The following is a 12,184-nucleotide window of genomic DNA, read 5'->3' on the forward strand; positions in this document are numbered from 1 at the left end:
GTGTCCCGACGGCATTTTTTGCATCAAATCTTCATGAGAGAACGCAGAGGAACTTAACTGCAAGGTAAAATAACTCACTTGCTAATAACTGTTTTTCTGTTGTCTGAATCTTTTCAGAGAAGTCACCGGGAAATAACTTTGTAATTCAAAAACGCATCATTATAAACTCTTATTTATTTATTCCCAGACTGAACGTATCTCTGCATTTCCTGTCATTAGATTCAAACTGCTTTTTTCCCCCCAAGAAATGATGTCGGGAGTGTAAAGCACCGCCAAATTAAATCTCAACTACCAGTGAACATCTTTAAACCTTACACAGAAACAACCCTGATATCACATGTTAATATCTCATATTAACACAAGACTCCCCCTTCACCTGTCGTTTGTGCAAATATAGCATGAGAAGACTTCGACAGAGTACAGTTTGTTCTAGTTAAGATGAGATTATTTTTAAAGGCACAGTGAGAAGGTAAAGTACAACTCATCACACGGTGAGAGGAGTGTGAGGATATAAGATTTGCTACATAAATGCATCCTGGTTTGTTTTTTTCATGTTTTTAGTATTATCTTCAATATTAATACCCGGAGGAAAAAAAAAAAATTATAAGTCAAACTCTTATATTACAACTGACAACATAATCCCATGACTTCTTCTCCTCCTGAGCTTTGACACAGAGTGCCCTCTAGTGGACACAATGAATTCTGGTGCAGCAGCAGCAGCAGCAGCAATCACAAACGTCCCCCCCACCTGCTGGCTCTCATCATCATACATGACTGTATGGAATCTGAATCAAAGTGCCCATTATTAAAAGTGCTACGTCTCCAAACACCCCCCCCCCCTCCCAAAGCACTAAAAGTCTGTCCGGTGATGCTAATGAAGCAGCCTCCCGAGGGACCGCAGCTCGTTAATTAAAAATAAAAAAAACAAAAAACGTCTAGAGTCTCACACGTATCGTTGTGGAGAATAATTAAAATAATATTAAAGAGACGAAGTGCGGACAATTATGCTTCACGTCTGATTCCCGCGAGTCCACGTCTTACGTGATAACGCTATCACTCAGACGCACCTTTGCACTGAAACGGCGCTCGAGTGATTTAGGGAATAACGGTTTCTTTATCGACTTTGCTTAATTAAATATCAGTGCACACTTTTAAAACGGAATTTAAGGCCTCGTATGAATGATTATGATCAGGAGGAGACGTTTTTTCTTACAGGCCTGTACAGCGTAGAAGAAGAAGGGGGGCGGGGTTTATAGTGCGACACAGACGCACGGGTGTTTGAGGCAGACGGGCAGGATGCCCTTGTTGATTTGGTGGAACTCCACTAGCTGCAGGAGATCTATGAACAGAGTCAGACCGTCATCCATGGTGAAGTACTTCCTGCCCCCGTCCTCACACTGCACAGACAGGAGGAGGACAGTCACGGTTACAGTGGGACACACAAAGCGCGGGTGTGCTTTAATCCAGGAAGAATGAGAGAGAGAGAGTGAAGGGGGAACTCACGGGGATCATCAGGTAGTGTTTGGTCTTCAGCTGGTAACACAGCGACAGAACAAAGCACTGCGCGTGCTGCTGACTCTCACGGATGAGGAACATCCTGCAACACACACACATGTAATCCACCGCCTAAAGGACTACAAGGTACACCATTAATCAGGCTTTTGCCAGTTATTGTAAAGTGGTATGATTATTATTTTTAATCATTGGCCAAATATTACTTATTTATGCATGTTTTGTACCAACTAAAAGCTCACAAGTTACATTTGTATGGGTTTTATGCATCTAATATTTAGTTTATACATTATCTTTGTACAAAAATATAGGTGTGTACACTAATATGCAGATTGGAAAGTCCAAAGGTGTCAATAAATGTTCAGTTCAGCAATGTGGTGTATCATTTGTTATATTTTATCTAGGGCTGTCAAAGTTAACGCAATAATTGCTGCGATTAATACAGCCAAGATCAACGTGATAAAATAACTTTACGCAGTTTACACTTCTAGTGTGCACTGACCTCCGACATGAAACCCGGAAATTATCCAAGCAAAACAGTTACTTGGCTGCAGTCAGTCAGTCAGATATGAGAGACAGCGAGATGGTAGCTGAAGATGTAGACCGGTGAGGGATTGTTGGACGGGAGGTTTCATTTTAAGAAGCCGATCGACAAAAGGTTTTACTGCAATATGACAACGACCTGGGTGTCACGGCACAATTTATCAACAATGACTGGAAGTTGCCTTGACTGTCAAAAAAAATGACGATGAGCGACTAATTGCTGAGACTTGCGCAGAAGAAAGTAAGAAACTAACCAAACTAATCAGACACAGATAGTGTTCGTAATATGTCGGCAGCTGCTTGGCGACTTCCACTTGAACACCTGTCTGAGAATGTGAATGTCTGAGTTTCTAAGGACATTCTCAGGTGGATTTTTTTTGGTTGTGATGTTAACACATGTTCTTGTTGCATACAGGATGGCAGTCATCCATGTTTAGCCTTTTATTTTAAGATGAACTGGTTGGCACTCGATAGGCCCGAGTCTGTGTCTGAGTCTGTCATAGTTCTGTGTTTAAAAAGAAGCAATGGTGTCTGAAATGCACACCGTCTGACTCATTAATTTAGTCATTAGAAGAAAAGCAAACTTTTAGTCGCGGTGAATCTAGATTAACGAACTTCAAAACGTGAGATTAATTAGTTATCTAATTTCATCAGAAGGAGGAAGAAAGAAACATAACACAGCTATTAATTTCTAAAGTTCAACGCTGACATCAGCCACGGAAAAACCCATACCAGTCAACCCTTTATAAATGACACATTCTTTGAGATACAGGCCGCGAGGAAAATGGTTCTTAAATACGACTCCTTCACTCACCCATCGACCAGCCCCTGCTTCTCTATCAGTCTCTGTGCTTCCTTTCTGGACACGCCGCCATGAAACCACGGCTGACTCCTGTGGATGGCTGCAGTCAAACACAGACAGACAGACAAACAGGAGGAGCCAGAGTGAGTCATTAACATTTGTATAATCATCCTTTTGTTTTTGTCTGTTCACGCGTGCACTTACATGTCGGTCTCGCACCGGCGCTCAGGTTGGGAAGGCTGCACCTGAGGGCTTCCCTCCTCTGTGAAAAGAACAACAGAAAACATGGCACTATGGTAGATCGTTGTATGTCATCTTCCTCTTAAAAGGAACGCTTGATTGCAACATTAGGTCAGATTTTGTAGATCTGATTTGTAGATCTTTCAACTGGTATGATAAGGTGCTGCTAGTCTTGACATTTTATTTTAAAGGTAGGATTGATTGTTAAAGTTCACTATGTTTGGTAAAGTTTCTTTATAGATGAGAGGAACAACAAACAAGGAGAAATGCTAGGTTTTTATTTTGCTTAACATTTACTCTGGGTGTTAAATTCCACCCAAATCTCTGCCAGTAAAAAAAAAAAAAGCCTTGTATAAAAGAACACTTAGTTGAAATGGTGTCTTAAATTTGCTTTTAAAAGAACATAACGTACTAAGCTGGTCTCAGCAGGTTTATAAGTCAAATGGGTTGAGAAACACAATCAGCCTTTTCTTATGAGAACATCCATTACATTTTTATAGAGTGACTCGTGGGCTCAGCTCTTTTCTGCCAGACACATACATTTCACTTTCATTTTCACCTGGAAAAAAAGGTTTTTAAATTGTATTCGCTCATCAATAGCCTGAATGATGATGATGTGTCTCTGTGGATGCTGGTTATGTGAACGGGCAACTCTTTGACTAAACCACTGTAAACCACTGATAATATCAGTTTTCTGTTGACAGCTTGATACAAATCATTTGCCAGATGACGTTTCTTGACCCGGAGGCATGTCATTTGTGTTGTGTTGTACTAAATACCAGAATTATCAGTCAAAAATAGATCCATCCTCACCCTCCAGGCTTGTCCCTCCTCCCTCTCTGCATTCTGGGCCTCCGTTGCATTCTGGATGACCCGTCCTCCAGCCTTTCCTGAGAAGTCCATGGCCACCAGGCTGGCCTCTGACCTTGACTGAGAGAGACAAAGAGAGCGTTTAAAACAACATAAAAGTGAGACGATACACTCCACACCTGCGTGTCTGATGAGCTCACTTTGTTTTCCGTGAGGTTGCCTCCTTCCAGGCTTCGCGGAGCCAACTTGGACAACTGATAGTTGCACTGAAGCTGCTTCCCATACTGAGCGCACACAGAAGAAAGGATTTACAGTGAAGACATACACATGACAATTAAAATAGAGAAATGAGAAAGCAACATTTTGTATTGTAGAACTGATGTCAAACCTTGAACAGCCTGAAGGCAGATGTCCAACAAGTTCTCGTCTGCTCGCTGTCGGCACACAGGATCTTCAGGTCCTGAGCACGCACGGGTTTCCTAGAGGGCTGTGCAAACAAAACGACTGTACTGTATGTTCCCAAAAGTTGCGAGAGTTAAATCAGATCAGTTCTACAAGGTCCTGACGCAACATTTTTAGTCTTTCTTTTCAGTCAGGCCCCTGAAGAAGTGGATACCTTGATGCAGAAAGTGAAGTCTGTAGGTGCCCCGTACAGTTTACGACTGTTCACCACCGTGTACACGTTCAAATCTTCCAGATCAGCCACATACTGCAGATGCCGAGGCTCCTGGGACATCGTCAAGTGCACATATAAAGTCAGTACTGTTTCACAACAAGGACGCTGTAAAATCCACCAGCTGTGATTAAAACAGAAAGCTTTGCTAACCTTGGACGAGCCCTTGGAGGAGCAATAGAGTCCAGAGCGACGGAGGAAGAAGTAGACCTTCTTCCAGGCCTTACGACTGGGTTCTTTCACGTGCAGGAAACCCTGGATTTCTGGACACGTCCCAGACCTCAGCAGGTTCTGCAAAAGCACACACAAATCTCATTATTTACATATTATTAAATATTCAAAGGCACAAAGACGAGTTGTAAGGGAAAAGGTGAAATTGGACATTTAAAAAGCAGCTTTTCAAAAGGAAACATTTACTTTAAGCCAGTTATGTGCACAAATGGCAGCTCATTTGCATGTTATGGTCATCACAAAATAACACAGTTTCCTGCAACACACACACTTTAGCCTCATGTTGCAGCTAAACTGATCAATGGGGGCTTTAAATTAGTTTTGAATTTGTTCAATAGGTAAGTCAACGAGAAGCTACATGCTAGTTCTTAAAAAGCCAATGGTTTAGCTACAAGTTGCTAAGAATCAACAACCCAAGCTAGTAGTTGCTAAAAAGAGAAAATCGAGTTACTAGATGGTAACGAGTTGTTAAAAAAAAATATGCTAGTTGATAAAAAAAAGATAAGAATCTCTCTACTAGTTGCCAACAATGCAAACTGATAGACAATTCTAGTTACTAGATGGTAAGAAGCTAGCCACACATTGCTGAGAAGCTACTGTGGCTGTTAGATGCTAACTAGCTGCCAGTTTCTCATAAGCAACTCTTGCGAGAATTTATTTTCTTAGAGTTTTGATTGGACGGTGGGACAAAATTAGACATTTTTAAGACATTGACTTGGGATATAGTTACAGTTTCTACATATTTTCTATAAAATAAAAAAAATACTTTGCTCAAAATCAGCCAAAACCACATCAGTCACTTCTTAACCGGAGACCAGATCCCTTCATTTCCCTGCACAAGGACAAAAATAATGTCCCCAAAATAAAAAAAAAGGTTACTGTTCTTCAGCCCTTTTCATTGCAGCCATAACCCTGGTCTCATTAGGTAACTCCTTAAATTTTACAGCCCAAAAGTCACGACGACTAGAGGTGAAACCAAGGTTAAACAGGCACAAGTGTGGCAGCTATCAAACTTTCGGCATGGGAGCTTTTGAGCGGAAAATATCTGTGGGAATAATCCTAAAAGGACTGTGTCCCCTATGTAGGAGGGTGTGTTTTATCAATTTAAATTGATCAAAACTTTAACTATAGAAATTCAAATAAATTGTGATACGTAATTCATTAGCGACTGAGCTTCTGATGTCACACATCTTACCTGAATGAGCTCCGACGATGTCATGCCCTTGCTGACGTCTGCACTGTCAGAGATCATGCTCTCTGGGAAAAAGAGCTGCGAAGAAGACGAAGGAAGCAAAGCATTGTCGTGAAAAAACGCCGCTTAACAAGAAAAAGACTCATTTACAAGACAAAGAAGCGGCTTCCACCTACAATACTTTCACATGATGAGCCGATTAGTCATTCTGCTTTGGACTATAATTATCTCGACTACACACCCAGCAGGAACCACGTTCTCTTTACCATTAACTAGGTGCTTACTAACACACACATAAGTAGCATACTAGCCCTTTATTAGTAAATATTAAGCACGTATTAACACCTTATGTAGGAAAAATCTCAATCCATGTCATTTTAGTAGAATAGAATAGAATAAGATGTTAAGATAAAAAAAACAAACAAAAAAAAACAATAGCCATTATCCTGAAGCTTTAAGTGACCCATTTTCAAAGGAAAGCTGTGCAACACACGCACATACTGGAAGTCTAAGGCTAACTTTATGAGTATAATGTGGTAAATCCTTCAACAGTTTCATATACTTTGTCAAAACCAGTTCTCAGAGGAAACTGTCAACTATGTTTAAAAGCCCATGTGACAAACGTGGCGTACTGGCAACCTGCCAATTATTATTTATTAAGGATCAGCACCTGCCAATGGCGTAAGCCTCTGTCAACTATCTACCGCATCTAATATGTTCTCCTGTCAAACCTTGAGCATTTTGTTCATTTTGAGGAGCTTTAACAAACTTCAGGCTGCGTACCACTGGTTTCCTGAAGAACTCGTACTTGGCATAGTTCTTGCAGAAGACGAGCCTCGTGTCACCCTTGAGAGACCAGGTGGACTGGACCTCCAGCGGGACCTCATGGTCCTCCAGGCACCTCTCTGAGGAGATGGAAGAGCATGTATGAGCATTTATGTTTATTAAACTTGAATTTAACTTGATTATTTTAGCGCTTACCGAGGCCGAGAGTGGGATGGAGTTCCAGGAGAGCCCAGTTTTCCTGGTCACTGCAGTGAGCCGTCTGGACCAGCGTGTGGCACACCTCTCTGGCTGTGGCTCTTGGAGAAACCCACACTGACCTGCTGTGGTTGTCCTCCCCGTACACTTTGATCAGCTGATTAAAACGGCATGGAAGAGCAGAGAAAGAGTTTTGAGAGTTGCGAGGCAAAATGTGACACCAGCAACAGCTTGTGCAGTGCAGACACAGTCACGGTTGAGCTAATAAGTCTTCACACTCAAAGACGAGGCTGGTGAAACTCTTGCTAATTGTAGAGCAATGCGGTGAAAAGCTACTCTACAATCTCCTACATTTCCTCATTAGAAAAACTTAAAATTACACCAATTACATGTTTAATGTCTAATTCAGTTTGAGCTGTCTTATAGGGTGGCAATAAAGGCTATTAATAATCAATCGTTAAGTGGGTTTTGTTTTCAAAAAACAAACAGCGTCTTTGTTTCTAACTGGTAATGAAATAAATCCTCCTCCTTTGTTCTACTCGTCTGTAATTGCAGCTGCGCATGTGTCCCTGGTGCTTGCGGAGGTGAACTGGGTGCAGGTTATTCAGGGGTCAGGACAATCAGAGTGATTCAGCGAGTGTGCTGCTGGATTCAAACCATGCTGTGTCAGACTGAAGAGGAAAACCAACCTGCCCAACCAGAACCCTGTCAATCAACAAACCTCGACTGGTTGGGCGAGTTCTGGAGTCAGACTGGACAAATAATGGTTAAGTATATACCAGGTAGGTGTGTGGGGGGGGGGACATTCTTTGTGTGGAAACCTTGCAGCAGTTCAATATCCGGTCAGTCCACTTTGACTCATGAGTGGGTTCATTATTATAACTTCCCCTTGCTCTTATTACGAGCAATGGGAAGCAGAAGGAATGTGTTTCTCTATACCCAGAACTTTTACATTTTATGAGCTCAGAACACAAAGAAACAGTGTCACAACAGTGGAGACAAAATCAGATGCTAAAAGAATTTCATCAGATTCACATGTCACACGTTTTATGGTATAAAACAACATATAGTGAAAAACTGATTATATAGTTCACAAAACTTAATTGTACAGGACAACAACACACAAAGACACAATAATGTCACTTTAAGTTAATTTAGGTAGAAATTGTTTGGAGATTTCATGCTTCATCACCTACTTCTGATTCTGAGGTACAACACATTGCCAAAGCTATGTGGACGCTCAGGTCAGGGTCACCCAATCAATGGATTAGTCCTGAGGGATTCAACATGGCATAAAATGCAAATGGTGAGGCTGAATATTTCAGGAGAAGATCCATACTCAATGCAGAAAGGCCCTTGGTCAGACCAAGGTAGCAAACCCGGGCTTTTTGCTGCAAGGCAACACTGCTAGCCACTATACCGCCATAAGACTGTCACCAGTCAATACTGTTGGTAACCTATTCAGACATTTCTGCATGTTTGGCTAGCAGCTCACTGGAAATAGGTGGGTAGCTAATTGAAAACCAGTAACTGATGATGATTTTGGTTTTCATAATAAATGAGTCATCATCATCAGTCAAATCAAGCGTTTCCAAATAAAAACAACCAACCACCAGCTGTGCACTGGCGTGTACAGCTGGTGGTTCAAAGTAAAAGAGTAAAAAAAACAGAGAGCAGATGGGGGCATGCTGTATTCATTTTAGTTGGCCTATTGTTTTGGGTTAAATTTATAAAACGCTTATATTTTAATGAAGAGATGCGCTGAATACATGTAAAGAAGAAGAAGCTCATTTGATAGATTTAATCAATCGATACTGACTGTGGTAGAATTACATCGTAAAAACTGTTCCCTGTTTTAAATATGGGGAAAACATTTTAGAACCATTTCCAAAAGAATCCTGTATATTAGATTTAGATTAGCATATTTAAATGGAATGTCACTTGGGCCCTAGCTGCAGAATTCTAGGGGGTTCAAAATGATCAAATCTATTTCTGGTTACTCAAGTTTGAACTCTTTGAACTCTTGCTGTTTCGCTTATTTCACAATAGATCGTTGTATTTAATGCATCATCAAAAGCAATGAAGTTGAACACAAATGACCTCAGAAATCATCAACTATTTCATCATTGCATACTGTACACAAAGCTCCCCTGGGGCGCAGTGCCATGCACCTGTGATGACAGATAATGTTTACTCTGGTTGTGTTTGGCAGTCAAAATAAGGTTGCGTTGGCATGGAAACACAGGTCACCTGTCAGACACAATCGCAGCAGCTAACCTGCACCTTTAAGCGCTGGCAGACAGGTTTACACACATTAAAAGGATCCACTTGCAAATTAACACCTGTCAGACCAGGGCAGGTGTGATGGGATTACCACCACATAATAATAATAATAATAATGATAATCCTGTGAGACTAACTGGTCCCATTGCGGAAATAAAAACCTATCAGACCCATCCAGCTTGCCTGTGACTCTGGCTAGTTAGCTAAAGTTAGCTTGTTAGTTAGCTAGATCCTTGTTAATTGCTTCATATTTAAGGTGGAAAAACAACTCACAAATATAGTCATGCAAAATGTGTTCAGGGTGCATTTGTATACATTTGTTTACTCGGACAACATTTCTTGGCTTGTTTGTTGTTGTTTTTGACAGATTAGCCGACAGTGCCAACAATACAGGTTATCAGCAGACTTCTGGAGGAGGATTGATTAGGGTGAGGCAGCTGTAAAACTGAAACTAACAAGGTGAAATAGAAGTGGGTCAGGTGAAGCAGCTGCTACTTGCTAATAAAGTTCAGACTTACATGTTTGTCACTTGACGTTGGTGGAAGTGAATTATTGAGGACGGGAGACTTGGACGGGCTACACAGCTCAGGAAATGGGTTGGGTATAGACGGGACAGAGGAAGAGAAGTGATCTACTGTTTTCCCCCTGGAAGAAGTCAACAGGATAAAAAAAAAAAAAAGAGCAGGTCAGAAGCAGGAGTGTTATTCAAGGAGTTAAGTTTGCATAATTGCTCTTACTTTCAACTAATCATGAAACTCATTGCACCAACAAATCCATCATTCAGTCCTGTTTTTATGATATTTACCAGTGAACAATCATCTGTTCATTTGTGACCTTGTCTAATGAATGAATGACACACAATAAATTAATAAAAGTAGGCAATAAAATCCAGTTTTAATTGCACAACTATATCTAGGCCGTGACTTGGGACACCAACTCAGACATCTAACAACACTTAATCATAACTCGCTGTGGTTTGGATGAAAACATTCCATTAAACCAACTATTATAGCAACCCCTGTCTGCACTCTAGTGTGTGACGTCATCCACTCTATCTCTGAACCTTCCAGGGAATACACACACACCCAATGGAAAATTCTGGAACAGGCTGAAAATCCCATTTATTTTCAACTGTAACTGTAGTAGGAAGTACGTGTCATGAAGTAGCTGATTAAAGTCACGCTTTCTGTGAACATTTCGAAAAAAACATACATTAAAGTATGTGGCGCTAGTAAGTATCTGAAGTTTCAATTCATTTTAATAGGAAAAACTGTGAAAAACAAGACCTTGAATAATTCAGAAATTATATATAAATTATAATATAATATTCCAATCATAATATACAAGCAACAATGTTTGCATTGAGCTGAAGCTTTTGAAGTTAGAATTCAGTTTCTATGTTGAAGTATGTGAAACTAGTTGTTGAGCAAACAAATGGCAGAATATGAGGCAAAAGTTGAAGAAATGGCCACCGCATATAGTGGGAGCAATCCTATTGATTTAAACTTAAGTCAAACTACCACACTGTTGTGGCTTCTTCAGTAAGTATACTTAATCACAAAATCTCCTAAATGCCAAAAAAAAATTGTCAGAAAGACATCACCATTGTTTCTGAAAAAGTATAATTGCCTATATTATAAATTAGGTGTAACAACTGCACAACTTTACCCAGTGTCTGTGATGGCAGAGCAAACACCCAGCCTATTTCTGCAATGACAGCTTTATTACTTGTATCTTTAAGACTGGGAGTATCTGGGACAGTCGTCAGTATAATAGAAACTTCTTTTAAACATCAGATGACTTGAGGCCTGAGGCTGAGTCACTGGCTTGAGTCAATAACTACTACTTCCACTGACTCATGTCCACTTAAGTCTGTGCCCTTGTACTAAACACACACTGAACAACCTCAGCAGCTTCCTCTCACAGTGGACAATGCCGTGTTTCTGTGTGTGTCAGTCATACCTGCTGGAGGTGATGAGGATGGGCTGGGAGCGGCGAACGGACGGTGAATCCGCAACCAGAGGAGCCAGAGTCAGAGTGGAGCTCCCCAACAACGTGTCCGCTCCATTGGACTTGTCCATCCTCTCCGAGCTCTCAAATACTTCTGTCCAAGGACCTGCCACTTCCATCATGTTACCTGAGGGAGAGACATAACAAAGAAATTAAAAACTGAATCATTTTGGTTTGTGGAAAAAACAAGACATTGGAGAACATCGTCATTGATCAATGTTTTTTAACATTTTCTGACATTTTCTGAACCAAACCATTCATTGTTTAATCGAGAAATTAATCGACAGATTAATCGATTACCAAACGAATCGTTAGTTGCAGCTCTACTTAGCTTCCACGTGCATTAACTGCTGAAATATATGCCATATGTTCAGCTGTTAAAGCACTGCTGCAGTTCTGAGTTCCACAGAAATTATTTCCTTCTTCAGCGCTGACTCAATACCTGTTTCAGCTGTAAAAAACGTAACCAGAGGCATAAAGAAGAGGCAGTTTCTGTTCAACCGGTGACCTTCTCGCTGTGTGGAGCACCTAAATATAAAATTAAACACACAATGACACAACAACTACAATGACGCAACTGATTCTAATCTCTGGCGCTGGAAATAGACTAAATCTAACAGGAGGTGCTGAGTAAAACATTTCCAAGACACACATTAACGAATGCCTGCTGCTCTGAGTGTGTCGTGATTATTCCCTTCACTTCTGACACGACAAGTAAAATTAGACTACTTTCTAAGACTTTAATGATGAGTTCAGTTTTATCAGTACTTGTCGCTCTGACTAAAGACAACTCAGAACTATATGAATCCAAATTGGTCGAATTGAACCACCATGTCTATGTTGACCTGTTCTACCTCACTTTACTTTACCTCTATCAAAATTCACTTTACAACACACACTAAACTGA

General features: G+C 40.7%; 1 protein-coding gene across 1 annotated transcript; it reads right to left on the reverse strand.

The window, feature by feature from the left end:
- Window positions 1-1,250: 1,250 nt before the first annotated feature.
- Window positions 1,251-11,399, reverse strand: grb7 (growth factor receptor bound protein 7; the record flags this gene model as incomplete). Its single annotated transcript, XM_083904344.1, has 14 exons — window positions 1,251-1,397; window positions 1,504-1,597; window positions 2,870-2,957; window positions 3,062-3,119; window positions 3,911-4,027; window positions 4,087-4,191; window positions 4,296-4,394; window positions 4,524-4,634; window positions 4,734-4,871; window positions 6,007-6,081; window positions 6,787-6,908; window positions 6,985-7,141; window positions 9,786-9,912; window positions 11,230-11,399. The coding sequence occupies 14 exons, from the start codon at window positions 11,397-11,399 to the stop codon at window positions 1,251-1,253; spliced, it is 1,608 nt and encodes a 535-aa protein (XP_083760470.1).
- Between the last annotated feature and the right edge of the window lie 785 nt (window positions 11,400-12,184).

This window comes from Microchirus variegatus (assembly GCF_963457635.1).
Source record: "Microchirus variegatus genome assembly, chromosome: 17".
Lineage (NCBI taxonomy): Eukaryota > Metazoa > Chordata > Actinopteri > Pleuronectiformes > Soleidae > Microchirus > Microchirus variegatus.